General features: G+C 46.9%; 1 protein-coding gene across 1 annotated transcript; it reads right to left on the bottom strand.

The window, feature by feature from the left end:
- Positions 1–7,269: 7,269 nt before the first annotated feature.
- Positions 7,270–10,186, bottom strand: LOC124705701 (alpha-galactosidase-like). The gene is made up of 14 exons (XM_047237409.1): positions 9,913–10,186; positions 9,749–9,810; positions 9,538–9,594; positions 9,309–9,343; positions 9,099–9,202; positions 8,909–8,984; positions 8,684–8,808; positions 8,521–8,604; positions 8,371–8,435; positions 8,198–8,280; positions 8,029–8,119; positions 7,888–7,937; positions 7,631–7,774; positions 7,270–7,522 (listed from the first exon to the last, which is right to left on the bottom strand). The coding sequence occupies exons 1-14, from the start codon at positions 10,071–10,073 to the stop codon at positions 7,418–7,420; spliced, it is 1,242 nt and encodes a 413-aa protein (XP_047093365.1). The 5' UTR covers positions 10,074–10,186; the 3' UTR covers positions 7,270–7,417.
- Between the last annotated feature and the right edge of the window lie 8,187 nt (positions 10,187–18,373).

Genomic DNA, 18,373 nt, shown 5'->3' with positions numbered 1-18,373 from the left:
CTAAAATTTGAATTTGGGTTTGGTTCAATTGGTATTTCCTTGCATCCCCATAGTTGTAATAACCATCAAATAGTATATTACAAGTAATGGTGAAGTCAAAAAGGGTCTAGGGTCAAAATTTGCAAAATTGGCATAAGTGTGAGATTGTTCCTCATATTAAAAAGTCCTAACTTTAAATGAGCATAGATTTTGATCCAAAGTGAATTTGGCATGATGGTCTTTACCAAAGTTGTTCATCTTGATGTACTCTTAGATGACATGCAAAGAATTGAGGAAGTTTGGTTTGAGAATCTTGAGATACAAAGGCTCAAAGTAGTGACCAGATTATAAAAGACAGATTTGACCATTATTGTATGTGAGCCAATTTTGAGTTTGAAATTCATTTGAATTGTGTTTCTTTGATTCCAAAAGTTGTAATAAGTGTTTGGTATCCTTATTCAACTCTTGGTGAAGGCCAAATTGGTCTAGGTCAAATATTTGGGAAAATGGCATAAACCATATGTGAGGGTTTTTGTGAATTTCTAACTATTTATTCTTTTATTTTTCTTGGCCTCACTTTGACAAGGGTGAGGTTTATTTGGTGTTAGAATAAGTTGAGTGAAAGGTTCAAACCATTTTAGGACAATGGGGGCGGCTAGGTCAAGATTTGATAATTTGGCTAAGTGCCACATATGCCTCTATGCATATGTTGGATTTCATTTTTCTTCTCACTTGAATTGGTTGAGGAGTACTTGGTTGAGTGTGTTGAGGTATTTCCAATCATCTACACAAGGTAAGCAAACAAAGTTTTAGTTTTTTACACAAAATAGCCATGGGCTTGCATATGTCCCTTTTTCTTATTTAAAATCACCTCTTCTTATTTTGGTTTTTCAAAGATTTGTGACAAGAGAGTATGAGGTCTAGGGTTTTGTGGGGTTCACAATGGTTCACCACCATTTAGCAAAAATAATAAAGGTAGGGTTCAAGATTTACCTATTAGAGCTTATATGCCTATATATGTCTTTTTCTTTATTTTGGTTTCTCAAAATAGATCCATTTGTATTTGAGAAGATCAAGGTTTAGGTTTTTTTTTCTTATTTGATTTCTTTCTCTTTTAATTTTATTTGGTTTTGTGATCTTCACTTGATCACTTTAGGGTTTTAGGGTTTATCACATCAGCATAATAACACTCATCATGGCAAAAACACAAGTAATAGGTAGGAGCACTAAGCATAGCACCCTATACAGGAAAAGTTTTTGTTGGTTCTCATTTTTGGAAAAAGGAAATTTATTTTCTCTTTGTTTTGAAATTTGGGGTGTTACACTTTTGGGGTTGCGAACGGCTGCTGATCCGTTGGAGTTACGAAGGTGATCCTGCGGGGAGCTATCAACTCACGACGGACCTTTTCTACCTCCCGATCAGCTTCAACGATCTTGTCCTCCCAATGCTTTCGGAGTTCCTCGACCTTCGCCAGTCCTTCGTCCACCTCCTGCTCACGCTGGATGAAGTTTTCCACAAAAACTGCGGCATGCTTCCTTTCCTCCAGCATGGCGGCTGCGGTGTCCTTAAACTTCTTGGCTGTGGCCAGCAGCTCAACTCTTTTAGCTTCTAAGGCTTCTACGTCTTCGGGAGTGATGGGTTTGTTAAGAATATCCGAGCGATAAACTCCATCCATGCCTGCTTGCGCGACCATCTCTTCAGGCGACAGGAGGCTCTCCGAGGAAGAATCCCTACGGGGCCGCTCCCGCGTCATCGGGGATCCGTGGTGGGATGGCTGAGGGTCGGATTGGGTGCCTGCCTCTTCTGATCCGTTTTCTCCGAGCGCCGCTACAGTTGCAAGCACCTGCTTTGGCTGGGCGGAATCAACTTCAGGCTGGCCACCGTATCCATATTCCCTCACCTTGCGATCGAACTCTTCAGTGTCCATGGATGGGGTGTCGCCGGAAATTGGGCTTAGATTTCCCAAAATCGACTCTTCAGCCGGAGTTTCGCTTTCTCCGACATCCTCTTGCTGATCCGGAGCAGCGTTAGTTTCCGGGGCCATGACCTGCTCGGGACCAGCTCCGGCTTCTTGAGGGGCGGTTCCGGCGGTATGGGCCAAGAAGTGTACGAAGTGACACCTTTGCTTCTCTAACACCTGGGAGACCCAGGCGGATCCGCATTGGTCTTCCACCGTTATCTCCTGCTCGGGGCGGATTGGGTGGGTTTTGATTTTTTCGGATCTAAGGCGGAATCTTCGCTAGGAAGTTCCTGCGTCTCGCGATCGGATCTTCGCGACCGTGTCCTGCTCGGCGGCGGTCGCGTCGGCGCTACTTACCGGTGGGTTTCCGTCGGAATCGACGGTTTCCCCGATGAAGATGTGTATGCCGCCAACTCGGGACGATGGAGAGCTTGACGGGGTCGGTTTTAGCCGGAATCCAACACTCATCCGGAGGGACGATTGGCAGATTTCCGGCGTAAAGGACACGCCCCACAGCGATGGTGTCGTCGTAGCTTCCCATGGCGGAACCCTCCCGGTTCCGGCCTCCAGACGCCGCAGGCCCCACGGTGGGCGCCAACTGTCGTTGCCTAATCGACGGTACCTCGGAGGAGGGATCCTCACGAGGGGAGAAGAAGTAGGGGCCATAGGGCGGAGTGCACACGGGACGGTGGTACGCGATTTACCCAGGCTTCGGAACACCCGCACGATGACGGGGCCTACCGCCGCTTGTCCGGAATTATCCGGGCGCTTTCGCGTTGTTACAATGAGTTGTGGTTGTGCCTCTAGGGCTCCCGGGATCCGGCTTATAAAGGCGCACGGATCTAGGGTTTACATGGAGAGTCCTAGCCGGATTACGTATAGCCTAACTACGGTACAATATCTTGCCGTGCACGTCACGGATCCGCCTTCCATATACGTCGTCATCGGATCCGGGTTCCTCATGGGCCTCCATGGATCCGGGTTACTCCTAATGTTGGTACGGATCCGGCTTACCGATCCCGGGCTGGACTTCTTCCTTCATGATCAACAAGCAAGCCGGGCCGCCCGATGGGCCACATGCCTCATCACCATCTGTGGGCCACCCGGGCTTGCCGGATCTAGGCACTGTCGATGGTACACCCATGAAGTATACCCACAACACGATGTGTCCAATGCATTCTTGCACGGGCATCTCACTGAGCAAGTGTTCTGTCAGCAGCCTACTGGTTTCGTCGATCCCGCCTTCCCGGACCATGTGTGCCTGCTCTCCCGTTCTCTATATGGGCTCAAGCAGGCTCCTCGAGCTTGGTACCAGCGGATGGCGGGTTTTCTTCAGCAGCAGGGTTTCAGTCTACACGGTCCGACGCCTCCCTGTTCGTGTACCACCGGGCGCCGCCACTCGCATACCTCCTTCCGTACGTCGACGACATCATCCCGATCGCTTCCTCGACGGCTCTTCCGCAGCGAGATCACCGCGCAGCTCAGCGCTGAGTTTGCCCTCAAGGACTTGGGGGCCCTCCACTACTTCCTCGGCATCGAGGTCGTCCGCACCGCCACCGGGTTCTTCTTGCATCAGCAGAAGTATGCGCATGAGCAGCTGGAGCGCGCCGGCATGCTTAACTGCAAGCCCACTTCCACACCTGTCGACACGAAGGCCAAGGTATCCGCCGTTGAGGGCTCTCCGGCGTCCGATGCTGCCTTCTATCGCTCCGTCGTTGGTGGTCTTCAGTACCTCACCTTGACGAGGCCGGACCTTCAGTACGATGTTCGGCAGGTGTGCCTCCACATGCACGCTCCATTGGGCACTGGTAAAACGGATCCTACGTTACATCCGTGGCATGTCCATGGGACTCACCCTGACGGCCTCTTCCGATACCAGCCTTGTCGCCTACTCCGACGCCGACTGGGATGGGTGTCCTGACACGCGCCGCTCTACCTCCGGCTACTGTGTCTACCTTGGTCCCTCCCTGATATCGTGGTCGTCTAAGCGACAACCCACCGTTTCACGCTCGAGCGCCGAGGCTGAGTACAGGGCTGTGGCTAACGCCGTTGCTGAGTGTTCCTGGCTACGACAGCTTTTACAGGAGCTCCACTGCCCGGTTCCGAAGGCTACGATTGTCTACTGCGACAATGTCTCCGCGGTGTATCTCTCGGCTAATCCCGTACATCATCGCAGGACGAAGCATATCGAGCTCGACATTCACTTCGTTCGGGAGCACGTCGCCCTTGGTCGTGTCCGTGTTCTACACGTTCCCACCGTGATATGTGTGTGCATTGTTATGCCCTCTCTATTTGTCAATTGCCCAACTGTAATTTGTTCACCCAACATGCTATTTATCTTATGGGAGAGACACCACTAGTGAACTGTGGACCCCGGTCCATTCTTTACATCTGAAATACAATCTACTGCAATACTTGTTCTTTACCGTTCTTCGCAAACAAACATCATCTTCCACACTATACATCTAATCCTTTGTTTACAGCAAGCCGGTGAGATTGACAACCTCACTGTTACGTTGGGGCAAAGTACTTTGATTGTGTTGTGCAGGTTCCACGTTGGCGTCGGAATCCCTGGTGTTGCGCCGCACTACACTCCGCCACCAACAACCTTCACGTGTTCCTTGACTCCTACTGGTTCGATAACCTTGGTTTCTTACTGAGGAAAAACTTGCTGCTGTACGCATCACACCTTTCTCTTCGGGTTCCCAACGGACGTGTGTCTTGCACGCTATCAGCGTGCTGACCTGTTGCCACTAATTCGTCATCACCTCGAGCGAGCTCAACGGCGCATGAAGGCGCAAGTAGACAAGAAGCAACTAGAAAGATCATTCCAAGTGGGCGAATGGGTGTACCTGAAGTTACAGCCATATGTGCAAGTGTCAGTGGCGCAACGAGCCTCACAGAAACTGGGCTTTGAATTCTTTGGACCATATGAGATCCTCAGCAAGGTCGGCAACGTCTCTTACAAGCTGAAGCTTCCCGAGTCTTCCCGCATCCATCCCGTCATCCATGTGTCCCAAATCAAAAAAGCCATTCGTCCCCAAGACATTGTAAGTACTGACCTACCATTGACATTTGTTGATGCATGTATTGTTGTCCAGCCACTGTTTGTCACCGATGAGCGCATCATCAGAAGGGGGAGCAAGCAAGTACCCCAGGTACGTATCCAGTGGTTAGGGTTACCGCCAGAGTGCCAATCATGGGAGCCCGTGTTCGCGATCGTCAATGCTTTCCCGCAAGCACCAGCTTGGGGGCAAGCTGGTTCTCCGAGGAGGGGTATTGTCACGACCCGAGTACCTCTCCGAAGCCGTTAAGGTGAAGCAGGAGGACGGACGAGCGGCAAAGGATACGGGAGGCCCATCAAGCGGCCCAAGCTACAACCCAAGAGTGGACCAACTAGGTTCAGGACAGGAGCAGGTGTTAAGCACGGTCAGGCCAAGAATGAGGGGTATCGATTGATTAATTGTATTCTGGACATTGTCCCAGACTCCCTTCTTCCTCCTCCGGCTACGGCCGCGATTCTCCTCCCAACGTGACGCTGCGGAATTGTATCCAACCTTGGTGAATTCGTGAGTATTACAGTGTGAGGATCTGACACCACCCCGCCGGAATCCGCGTCGGGACATGGTGGCGTGAGGCGCTCGAGCTCACCTGCCACGCCGCCGAGCTCCGTCTCAACGAGGCCGTCCCCACCTTCCCTCCTCCTCCATGGAGGGACCAAGCCGCCGCTGATTCTCCGGCCGTGGGGCGGCGCCCTTTCCCGGGGGAGCGGAAGAAGATGCTGGAGCGCCGGTAGCCAAACCTGTGGGAGCAGAAGAGGAGGCTGCAGCACCGACGGCCAGACCTGCGGGCGGAAGAGGAGGCGGTGGCCATCTGTGGACTGAGCGGAAGACTTCGCTTCTTCCTTTTCTCTTTTGATGATGTGGACCCCTGTAGCCTGAACCGACCGAATGGATGCTTGAGGCACCTCCGATCTTGATCCAACGACTACGAATACGTAAAACCTGTGGAGCAATCACAAGCCCTCAAAACACTGAAACACTGGGAGCTTAGAGCTCTTAGAAGATACGCCCTGCTAGTAGCGACGTCAGATTTAGACCGTATAGTTTTTATGAACAAGGCAAAAGACTTAAAAAGAAGAGTTTAGAAGTCTTGTAAGCCGAAATGCCTAGGACATCTCCTAGAACTTGTAAGGAGGAACTACTCTCTAGGAATTACCTTCCTCCAGAATTTAGCCTGCCCATACTTCAAGTCCGTGCCTCCTTTTTTATATTGGCGGTGATAGTAGAGATGGTAGTCACGTGATATCGGAAGATCCACGCATTTCGATCTTTCCAAATTTCGCATGACACAAGCATAGCCACCGAGCTCAGAGCTTCACTCTCTCTAAGGCTAATCTTATCCACCAATCTTTGACGCTTACAATGATTTCTTAGAATTGCATCTCGTAGGCAGATGAGGCGGAGTAATTACCCATCATTGATGAATTTCCAAAGGATTGTGCCGAGGGTACTGGGTGTGAGGTTGACACTTCAGATCATCTCCCAAAGTGTGACCAATTGATGAATACTATCAATATCAAAACTATTTTGCATGTCAAGTTGGCCAGTACAAAAGTTGTCACGAAAAGAACATTATTTTTTTCCTTTTCCTTCCTTTGGAAAGCTTTAGGGTATTGTCCTTTGGTCCTCTACCCAATAACCAAGGCAGTGTCCAAAATTTTGCATCTTGTCTCCATCGCCTAGCGTGACCACCATGGCCGCGGAGAATAACTCTTTATCACTCTCATGGCAAGTATTTCCAAAACCAGTCCACTCTATTGTGTCATCAATCCAATGAAGCCCGAGCCATCTATACCTCAAAGCCTAGGCACATTTCACAAGATACATGATACCAAGGCGAAAAAGCTTCATAGCAAACGGTCTCCCAATTAACCATGCATTTGCCACCGGTAATTTTATCACAACCAGCCCAAAAAGGTATGCACGGAGCGAATTAATCTTATTTAACACTTGATTCGCAAGTTCAAGGGAGATGAGGAAGGTAGATAGCTTGAGAAGTGAAGACCGCCTAAACAAGCACCCTACGACAGCCTTGGTTGAATCCCTCCAATTTTTAGACGTGACTTTCCGAAAATTTTATCTTCCAACTTTTGGAAGTCAATTCCCCGTAGACGAGTGATGCCAAGCGGAAGACTCAAATAGCGCATAGGGAAGAAGGTTCTTGTCGCCAGGATGGAGGACATCATCAAGATCGATTGCATCACATCGAATTGTCGCAACAACACTCTTTTGGCAATTTGCACTCAACCCGCCCACTAGCCCGCAAATGAATACGAAAGAAATAACCACTTCTTATTTTCAATAAAAATCATACTTGTTCCAAAATTAGAAGTACAGAAAACCTTCCTCTGTATGTAGCTACAAATCAATTTCTATACGGCCAAATAATCGTTGCAGTGCCACGTGATTGCTCAGTTAGTTCATCTGAGACTCGAGAGGCGTGAGCACGAACATCCTGGCCGTGTGCGACGTCAGGTTGAAGGCCATCTTGTCCGTGAACTTGGCGTCCAGAGTCTTGTGCTGCAGCAAACAAAAACCACATCAGCACAACATAACGGTTAAGATTGATCATGCAATGCAACCGGAAGGCATCTGAAAATGCCAGGAAAGTAGGAAAGGCAGACGTACCAGCCAGAGGTCCCTGGCCTCGACGGTCGTGCCGGCGGGGAGACCGATGTCGTCCCAGTGCACGGTGATCTCGGCGTCGTCCTTGGCGTGACGGTTCACCAGCAGCACCGCCATCCTGTACCCCGTCAGCGGCGCAGCCCAGAGCTGCATAGCACAATCACACAGGGTCGTTTCAGCAATGTCATGTATACCATCAGTGTTCAGCTTACAATCCGTTACGGCGTGGGAAGTTTTAGCAAGCTCCTGAGCCATCTTACCTCTTGGCTCCCCTGCATCCTTACTTTCTTCCCCTGGATGCCAAGACGGTCTGCGCCAACACCATGATCAGTTCAACGAGTCAACAGGCAGAGCTAAAGGTCGGCAATTCAGCGCGAAACGGACAGAGTTTCAGGAATCACCTTGGTTGACGGCGATCACCTCCTTGTTGGCGATTATGTCGTAGGTGTTCTGCGACATGTGCCTCACATCGCAGCCGATGATCAGAGGCGCCTGAAAGCATATAATGCTGTCAGTAGAGCAACACACATATAGAATAGAATTCAGAGTACAATTCAGTCAGTGACAGACCTTTGAGATGGCCCAGATGCTGAAGTGCACGATGTACTCGTCGTTGGTCATCCCCCCGTTGCCCACCTCCAGCATGTCCGGATCTGCATCACACACCACAGTAACCAGCAGAGCGTCAGAAAGCAACCCTAGATCAGACGAACGGATCAACCGTTTACAATTTAGGGACTGACCGTTCCAGCCGCCGGGGCGCGCGTACTCCGCCCACACCTCGTTCTGGTCGGCCCTCGACGTCATGCTGAAACACCAATACCACTATCAGTCTCTGAACATTCTGAATGAGTACTGCTACATCAATGGATATACAGAGTGAAGCTGTAAACCTCTCCCAGGTGTCCTGGATGTCGTCGGTGGTTCTCCAGCTGTTGCCGTACGCAGCGCCCCACTTCGCCGGGTGCATGTCGCCCCTGCTCAACAACGGCGACACATCAGGAACGCAGGATTCAAGATCAGTTAATCAGTGTGCATATACCAACACCATCATACCATTCACAGAGCGAGAAGTAGATGGGGCGGCCGGTCTTCATCAGAGCCTTGCTCATGTCAGGGTACCTCTGCAGCGGCTTCAGGTCGCCGTTGTTGCAGTTGTCGTACTTGAGGTAGTCCACGCCCTGCCAACACCAGCAATTCCGATCGATGGAGTTTCAGAAAACGCACGCAGCAGAAACTCTAGGGTGGAATGTATGGATGAGAGCTTAAACCGATCCTTACCCAGGAGGCGAATGTTTTGGCGTCCTTCTCCTCGTAGCCGAGGGATCCAGGCTGAGCCTTCGCGCACGTCTTGTATCTTGATTCAGAGGAAAAACACGATCAGGGGAACAGGGTAATTACTGTTACGACGATCACTGTTCTTCTAATTGAGTTGAAGTAGATCGGAAACTAGTATCCTGTGTCTACTTACCCTGCATCAGAGTAGATCCCAAGCTTGAGCCCCTTGCTGTGGACGTAGTCTGCAAGCGCTTTGATCCCATGCGGGAACGTCTTCTTGTTCGCCACAAGATAGCCCTGCAGCAGACAAAGGTTTATCCTCGTAAGCAATTTTGTACTTGCCAATCAGCGATTTACTGTCTAGAAGACCTCAGACATTCCAAGAAAAGATTTTTATACAGACCTTTGCATCGCGTTCGGGTTCTGCCCAGCAATCATCTACACAGCAAAAACACATAGAGTCGGCTCAGTTCAATTCAAACACCAGTATTCAGTCAATTTTATATTTACAAATACAAAAGCAGAGAAGACAAGTGAGAGATTAAAAAGGATTTGACAGTACAAAAGCAGAATAGCAAAAGAAAACGAACAATCAATGAGCAAGGACGTATGAGAGTGTGGCAGCAACGCACCAAGATTGACGTATCTGTAGCCGGCAGCTGCGAGCCCGGTGGAGACAAGCGCGTCGGCTGCTCGATCAGACACACAAGGAAATTAACGAACAAGAGAACTAAATAATAAAGTGCCATACTAGTTTATCACTACAAGCTGCGATTAAAGAACAGCTAAACATCTCATGAAACCCAGTAGATAAAGAGCAAAGAGACTAGCAGCCAGCAGTACCGGTCTCCCTGATGACAACCTCGCCGTTGCCGTCGCACGCGAAGTGGTTCCAGCTATTCCACCTGAGAATCGAGAAGAGATCGATCGCGATTAGTACATGGGATTTGATCTGCAGGGATTAAGCTTAGTTACACCGCAGTTTACCAGCAGCGGCAGAAGCTTACCCCATGGGTGGAGTCGAGCCGAGGCCGTTGGCCAGCATGCTCCTCCGGTGCGCCTCTCCGACGTGCACCACCCTGCACTCGCCGCCGGCGACGGCGCAGGCCAGCAGCAGAAGCATCAGCGCCGGCAGCCTGGTCCACGGCGGGCCACGACCACACTCCATTGATCTCTGCCGAGTCTCCTTCTCTCTGTCTCTACCTGCTGTCGTGCCCTCAATATACGTGTGTGGTCAGGAACAGTTAACGGAGCGAAATTATTGCCCGCGATTGTCCTGAATCTCGTCTTTATATACGCAAACGCTCCGGTCTAATCACGAAATCCAGCCAGATGGGAGTAGTAACAAATACTTATCCGTTTCATATCCACAACTATGCCATCGCCAGCGAAGCGATTTACGCTCTAAAACTCGGTGTTTACGCATCGGATAATATGGATTTTGTGTCAATTGCTCGTGAAGTATCTCAGTGCTGACTCTTCGAGACGACAGTACCTGTTTTCTTTCTTTCTGACACGGAGTACTTTTTTTTAGAGCAACCATAAATTTCATTTATCGAAAATCAAGTTACAAGAAGCAGCACATACATGTTTAGGATAGAAAATGAGTACGTGGCAGTGCATTCAAAACCGGTCCATGCTAAGCAAAACCAGTCCATGCTAAGCAGCTTAGGGTGTATACTTTTTTTTCTGAAATAGTGCGTATACTTTTTTTAAAAAAAAATTGAATTAAGTAGAGTTTGACCAAACTTTTAAAAATACTACCTACACCTATAATGTAATATAGATATTATATGAAAATATATTTCATGATGTATCTAGCGATATTGATTTTGTATTTTACATGTTAATAGTTTTCTATAAAACACTTGGATCAAACTTGACGTTTTTTTATTGAAAAAAAGGCATTATTCATCGGAATGGAGGTAGTACTTCTTTTGTACCACGGGAAAAAAAAAACAGCCTAGAGCAGGTACTGAAAACCCGGTCCTTAATTTCGTCCATTTTGTTTGTGTGTATGGTCCTTTTTTTGCGCATACGCAGTACCTCAAAATCTTGGCACCACAAAATTTTAGGACACTATCCAGCAACCGCCACCTAGACCCCCTCCCCCCGTCGTCTGTTGCCCCATTGTCACCCCTCCTGGCGCTCGAGGAGGCCCTGATCGATCTCCCAATTGCCATCTCAAGTTCTTGCCATGCACGTTGGTTGGAACTCAGGGCCTGACAACCAATGGCGGAGCTAGGATTACTTGCGGGTGATATCTTCTTGAAGTTCCTTCAAATATATATGTTGCTCACGAGCATCGTCCCTGGAGTGTACGAGGAAGTTAGTGGAGAGAGTGATCATGGATTATGCAAAGTCTTTGGCTTGCCAAGCCATTTGTAAATACTTATCCGTTTCATATCCACAACTGTGCCATCACCAGCGAAGCGATTACGCTCTGAAACTCAGTGTTTACGCATCGGATAATATGGATTTTGTGTCAATTGCTCGTGAAGTATCTCAGTGCTGACTCTTCGAGACGACCGTATTGTGTATCTGTCCCCCCAAGACTCCACAATACAGTTTGTATTACGACCGAAACGACTAGAGTTATGGCGATACGTGTTTTCTTTCTTTCTGATTTTTTTTTAGAACACAGTACAACGCAGACACTCACAAACACGCACGTACAAACACCCCTATGAACGCACGCACACCCTACCCCTATGAGCACCTTCGAGGGACTGAGCCAACATATCTTGAGGTTGATGAAGTCACCACTGGTGACTCGCTGTTGACGGGCACGTCACCTACCACTGAAAGCATAGCGCCGGTTAAATCCTGAAATAAATTCAGGTAAATGCAAACACCCATGCTAAGTCTAGGACTTGAACCTGGGTGAGCTGATTCCACCACAAGGGACCTAACCACCAGAGCCAAGCTCAACAACCACATATTTCATTAATCAAAAATCAAGTTACATGAAGCAACACATATATGTTTAGGATAGAAAATGAGCACGTGGCAGCGCATTCTACAGATACGCAATACCGGTCCATGCCAAGCAAGACCAGTCCATGCTAAGCGGCTGGTGTATAATTTTTTTCTAGGATGTATACTATTTTTTTTCTAAAAAATCGAATTAAGTAGAGTTTGATCAAACTTTTAAAAATACTACCTACACCTATAATGTAATATAGATATTATATGAAAATATATTTCGTGATGTATCTAGCGATATTGATTTTTTATTTTACATGTTAATAGTTTTCTAAAAGAAACTTGGATCAAACTTGACATAATTTTTTTTTTGAAAAATAATAGGCATTATTCATCGAAATGGAGGAAGTACTTCTTTTGTACCACGGGCAAAAAACAGCCTAGAGCAGGTACTAAAAACCCGGTCCTAAATTTCGTCCATTTTGTTTGTGCGTATGGCCCTTTTTTGCGCATACGCAGTACCTCAAACTCTTGGCACCACAAAATTTTAGGACACTATCCAGCAACCCCCACCTAGACCCCCCCTCCCCCCGCCGTCTGTTGCCCCATTGTCACCCCTCCTGGAGCTCGAGGAGGCCCTGATCGATCTCCTAATTGCCATCTCAAGTTCTTGCCGTGCACGTTGGTTGGAACTTAGGGCCTGACAACCAATGGCGGAGCTAGGATTACTTGCCGGTGATATCTTATTGAAGTTCCTTCAAATGTATCTTTTGCTCACGAGCATCGTCACATTTGAGAAGAAACATCCCTCTAGTGTAGGAGGAAGTTAGTGGAGAGTGATCACGGATTATGCAAAGTCTTTGGCTTGCCAAGCCATTTGTTTTAAAACTTCCTTCTTAATTCATGAAAATGGCAATTTTTTTGCCTCGTTTTAAGGATTCAAGTTATTTAGAAGCTCATTACCTAATCTCCCAAACAGGAGGACACAACAAGGCCGTTGGCGATGAATGAAGAAAAGGGTTTGATCAGCGATGCTTGTGAGAACTATCTGGATGCATAAAGATGGAAGAATTATCCTACGACACGGCAACATATATTACACACATGCTGGAGATTTTAGTAAACTGCCGAATAATGGGTTTGTTATGCTTTCTTTCCCACATTGAATGTCAAAGATTGGCCAACTTGTAGGTGAACTAGGATATACTAATCCCAATATTTTCTTCTTATTATTCTTTGTAATACAAAAATATAACCATTTACGCTTAGATCACAAATAAACTTTGACTCAATTCTTATTACCACATAACAAAGAACATCATGAATATGTCAGAACACATCTTATGAATTACTTAAATATTCTAATTGACTCAAATTTAGGAGTGATAAACAAAGTATAGTGTAGGACGTGGTTGTTGTCGGTGTTGCTTTTTGGCGCTCTAGGTCAATGCCCAATAGATTCAATTAGATTCCCTTCTCCTTTCCAAAAGCAAGTGGATCTCATAGCCTCAGACAATTCGAAAAGTAGGTCTCAGTCTCATTTTCAGATGCCATTTTCCACCGGAAAGAGAATCCCATATTCTTTAAGCCAAGCCGCCAATGCCAATCCTAGGGTCAATGCGGAACAGGAAACCATTGCTATTTTAGCAGTTATAGAATCTAAATTCCACTCATTTAGAAATCGATCAGCGAATGCCAGAGGAAGGATAAGGGGAGCCTACACCAACGTAGTCTTAGCCCTAGAACACATGGAGCTTGGAGCACTGATAATAAGTCTTTCTGATTTTCAAGGAGTTTTTGAACAATAACCACATCCATATTGAGGAGAAAGCTCACTCAGGCTACTGAACTTGTAAATACAGTTGCGCTCATGATAGGGATTCCGTTTATGGCGTGAGGTGAAGTTAGAAGCATACCTGGATATATACTCGATATTCATTCGGTTTAAGGCACCTTCATCGTAGGAAGGAAAAAACCCAGATCCCCGGCCGTTGGATAGGAGCACTGCCGTTACCGTGCTTAGAATTGATGAAATTAGATTTATTACAAAACCCAGGATCTTCCTATTCGTAGGTGGTATACAACTACCCCTATCCCTATTGTTTTGATATATGGCGTATTGGCTTTGCCGTAGAGCTAGCTAAAGATCCATCTTTCCTGGATTAGTGATTACTTCAATCCATACCCCTATTGAATAAAAAAAAGCAAGGGCAGAGGGACCTAGATCCGGAACCATACAATAATTCGTAGGAACCCACACCGGATAGAGGGCCGTCCCTTCCTCTTAAGAGGTTTCATTATGTTTGGGGATGACATTAGATAATCCGAATCGTAGTCCTCGCGGGAATGGTCGCAAGATGCGAAGGAGGACGCCTTGTCGAAGCTGGGGATCTAGATAGGTACCGATCTCAGTGGGGATGTCCGTACTTTAATAATGCAATAAAAAGCTGTATGCATCGATTGATGCAGAGGCTGGGCTTTTTCCCCATTTCGAAAAAAAGGTCAATGCCCAATTTCCACAAGGGACTGGTGGTGTGGCATGGTACCACGTGTACTTGCCGGAAGCTGGGCAAGGCGCCAGAAAGAACGGAAACGCACCAAGCACACGATTGGCGCAGGAAAGCACACGCGGACGTATATCGGGCCCCACAGCGGGAGATACCACGTTTATCCTCTTTCCTTTTTCTTCCGATGCTCCTTCCAGTGTTCAGATCAGATTGAGACTCCTTTGATGAGTACTTAGAGCATCTCCAGTCGCGTCCCCCAAACCGTCCCCCAAAGCGATTTGGGGCGCGCCGGACAAAAAAAGCGTTCCAGCCGCGTCCTCCAAAGCCCTTTTTCGTCCGGCGCGCCCCCATTCGGTGTCCGGCGCCCCGAGCCCGTCCCCGTCCCACGGGGACGCACCGGGGACGCCGGACACAACGAAGCGAGGCGGGGAGTGGCGGGGCCGACCCGTCGGCCGGCACAATTAATTCAAACCTAACCGTCGCCTACCTCGCGACGGAAGTTGATTGGCGCGCGGCGACGGTGCGGTTCCCGCGAGAGGGCGCGGCGGACGCGTCCCGTCGCGCCTAGCTGCGCGTGCCGGCGTTAATGAGCGCCACCGCTCCTCCGCCTCCCTCCGGCCTATAAAAGGGGCGCCTCTCATCGTCCCTCTCCACACACAAACCCTAGCGCCTCTCTCCCAAACCCTAGCCGCCACCATCTCTCAACAAGACTCGACGCTATGTCGGTAGAGGCGGAGGCGGACCTCGCGGCCGCGGCCGTGGTCGTGGTCGTGGTCGTGGCCGCGGCGCAGCTGAGCGCTCGCCGTCGCCTTCCACGCCGCCGCCTTCATCATCGTCGGAGATGGACGTGGAGCCGGACGTCTGTTCGAGTTCGTCCACGTCCTCAAGGGCGACCCGCGCGGCATCCGGAGGCTGCCGGACTCCTTCGCCGAGTACGTCGGCGGCGTACGCCCGCGCACGATGCATCTCGCGGGAGCATTCGTGCGGCTGCGCCGGTGGATCGTCAAGGCGATCTACGACCGCGCGGCAAGATGTACTTCAACATCGGCCGGGAGAAGTTCGCGCGCCACCACAGCCTCCAAGCCGGCTTCATCCTCGTGTTCTCCTACTTCGGCAACGGGGACATGAGCGTCAAGGTCTTCGACGAGAGGCGCCGCCTCCGGAACTACCACGTCGACGAGGGACGACGACGAGCACCGACGAGGAGGACGGCCGAATGAGTGTTGTTTCTTCGCAGCGAATACGTGCACGGAGGTTTCCGCTTGTTCGCCTCATCGGTAGAACCAACAAGGGCACCATCCTCCCGCTGGATTTTCCGGTTTAGGTGATTGGGTGTGCCCTCGAGTGTTCTTTCTTAGCAGCGAACACACGAAACCTTCGATGCACGGCCTAGTTAGGTTTAGTTTCTTTGCAATATTTTATATTTGTGTCCACCATGGTTCAAACTATGTATTAGTTTGTGGAAAACCATGTTCCAAAGCTGTGTTTTCGTGTAAACCACGTTCCAAATTATGTATTAGTTTGTGGAAATTGAAATAAAAATGCTAGAAAAATTATTTTAAATGTTTGGGGCGGCGTTTGGGGGACGCGGCTGGGGAGCGACGTCCCCCAAACGCGGCACGAACGAAACACGTCCCCCAAACGCTCGATCCGGCGCGGTTTGGGGGACGGTTTGGGGGACGCGGCTGGAGATGCTCTTAGGCTGACATTTGGGCCTACCCGTGGAAGATCGCCGAAGCTGCGAGTCCTGCTCGAAATCGCTATCCACGATCGCTATCCGGTGATATTCCGTCTATCCCGTGGAGTAGATTTTCTAAAAGTCAAACCGTATTAGCTTTGATCAAATTTATACGAAAAAATATCAACATTTAGAATTTAAATTTGTACCAGTAGGTTTATCATGAAGTCTATTTTTCACATGGTATAGATTCGGCATTCTTGATCTAGGTAATTTCTCGATAAGTTGGTCAAAGTTAGTGCAGTTAACTTTCGTAGAAATCAATGTGCATTAAATTATGACTATTAGAGAATAAATTATAAGAGCACATATTGTTGAGAACTAAAATGTAACTTCAAGAGTAATTTAGTGTCTAACTCAGTAAATTTGTTTATGTGACAGTAAATAAATGAGAGGAGAGGAAGATAGAGTAATATAGCTAGTTATTATAACATTACACTTCCTAAAATACAATGAGTCTACAAACTAATTAATTAAACTATCTAAGACTACTCACGGTGCATGTAACTTCACTAGTAACTAAGTGTCCAACTCGGCAAATTTGGTTACGTGATAGTGAGTTAATAAGGAGAGATGATGATACAGTAACGGGCTGCCCTAGGTAGCGCTCGCGCGCCAGGGAAGAAATGGGCGCTCAGTTTTTAACCAATTTTTTTTCCATTTTTTTTTGGACTGTAGTGCAGCCTATTGAGGGAAAATTTTGCATGCATGTAGAAACAGACGAATTTGATGACATATGCGAGAATCTTTCCGAATTTAAAAATTTAAAATGTTTTATCTCACAAACGATAACTCCGATTTAAGATCTGTTTTCACCTATGAGTCGGTCTCATCGAGATCTTCAAAACTAGCACCCATGTTAATATGTTCCGACGACTTTTTTTTCGGGCTAAAAGTTACCAACCCTTTCTATTTGAATAATCAACCCCCGTAATTGAGTGATCAACGGTAAATGTATAAAATTATCAAACTATTTAGAAAAAGTTCTACATGCATGCACAAAATAGACGAATTTGCTGATGTCAGCGGAATCTTTTCTAAATTCGAAAATTCAAAATGTTTTAACTTTCAAACGACAACTCCAAATTAAGATCCGTTTTCACCAATAAATTCGTCTCGACGAGATCTTCAAAACTAGCACCCATGTTAATATGTTTCGACAAACTTTTTTTCTGGCTAAAAGTTATTAACCCTTTCTATTTGAATAATCAACCCCTCCGTATTTGAGTGATCAACGGTAAATTATAAAAGTATCAACCTGGTGCAGACTATTGAGAAAAAGTTCTGCATGCATGCACAAAATAGACGAATTTGCTTGATGTCAGTGAGTCTTTTCCAAATTTGTAAATTCAAAACGTTTTAACTTTCAAACGACAACTCCAAATTAAGATCCGCTTTCACCAATAAATCCGTCTCGACGAGATCTTCAAAACTAGCACCCATGTTGATATGTTTTGAGAAAATTTTTTTTGGGCTAAAAGTTATCAAGCCTCTCTATTTGAATAATCAACCCCTCCGTACTTGAGTGATCAACGGTAAATGTATAAAATTATCAACCTGGTGCAGCGTATTGAGGAAAAGTTCTGCATGCATGCACAAATAGACGAATCTGCTGATGTCAGCGAAATCTTTTCCAAATTTGAAAATTCAAAACGTTTTAACTTTCAAACAACAACTCCAAATTAAGATTCGCTTTCACCAATAAATCCGTCTCGACGAGATCTTCAAAACTAGCACCCATGTTGATATGTTTCGAGAAAAAAAAAATCGGGCTAAAAGTTATCAAGCCTCTCTGTTTTGAATAATCAACCCCTCCGTACTTGAGTGATCAACGGTAAATGTATAAAATTATCAACCCCAAAGTTAATTTTATTTTAAAAAATTTAGCGAATATTATTTAGTTTAGAAGCTATCAACCTGGTGTCCTGTTATTTATCAACAGTAAATATAAATAATTACCAACCCTAAAAATCTAACTTTATTTCGAATATTTTGACTCTTTTTAGTTTACAAGTTATCAACCCGGTGCTCCTTTATTTATCAATGGTAATTATAAAAAAACTACCAACCCTAAAAAGTATTTCATTTAGAATATTTTAGCGAACATTTTTTTATTTTACAAGCTATCAACCTGGTGCCTCGTTATTTATCAACTGTAAATATAAAATAAATAATAACCCTAAAAGTATTTCATTTAGAATATTTTAGCGACTCTCTTCTAGTTTGCAAGCTATCAACCCGGTGACCCGCTATTTATCAATGGTAAATATAAATAAATGTCAACCCTAAAAATTTAAT

This window comes from Lolium rigidum, chromosome 4 (assembly GCF_022539505.1).
Source record: "Lolium rigidum isolate FL_2022 chromosome 4, APGP_CSIRO_Lrig_0.1, whole genome shotgun sequence".
Taxonomy (NCBI): Eukaryota; Viridiplantae; Streptophyta; class Magnoliopsida; order Poales; family Poaceae; genus Lolium; species Lolium rigidum.
The sequence above is the reverse complement of the archived record's forward strand: the minus strand, read 5'-3'. Positions and strand labels throughout refer to the sequence as shown.

Bases quoted from the DNA above. Each gene is read 5' to 3' on its own strand.
- LOC124705701 (XM_047237409.1), bottom strand. From the start codon at position 10,073: ATGGAGTGTGGTCGTGGCCCGCCGTGGACCAGGCTGCCGGCGCTGATG. The intron at 8,809-8,908 runs GTAAGGATCGGT...TGGTGTTGGCAG, and splicing joins CCAAAACATTCGCCTCCTGG to GGCGTGGACTACCTCAAGTA. The intron at 8,605-8,683 runs GTATGATGGTGT...GTTGTTGAGCAG, and splicing joins TACTTCTCGCTCTGTGAATG to GGGCGACATGCACCCGGCGA.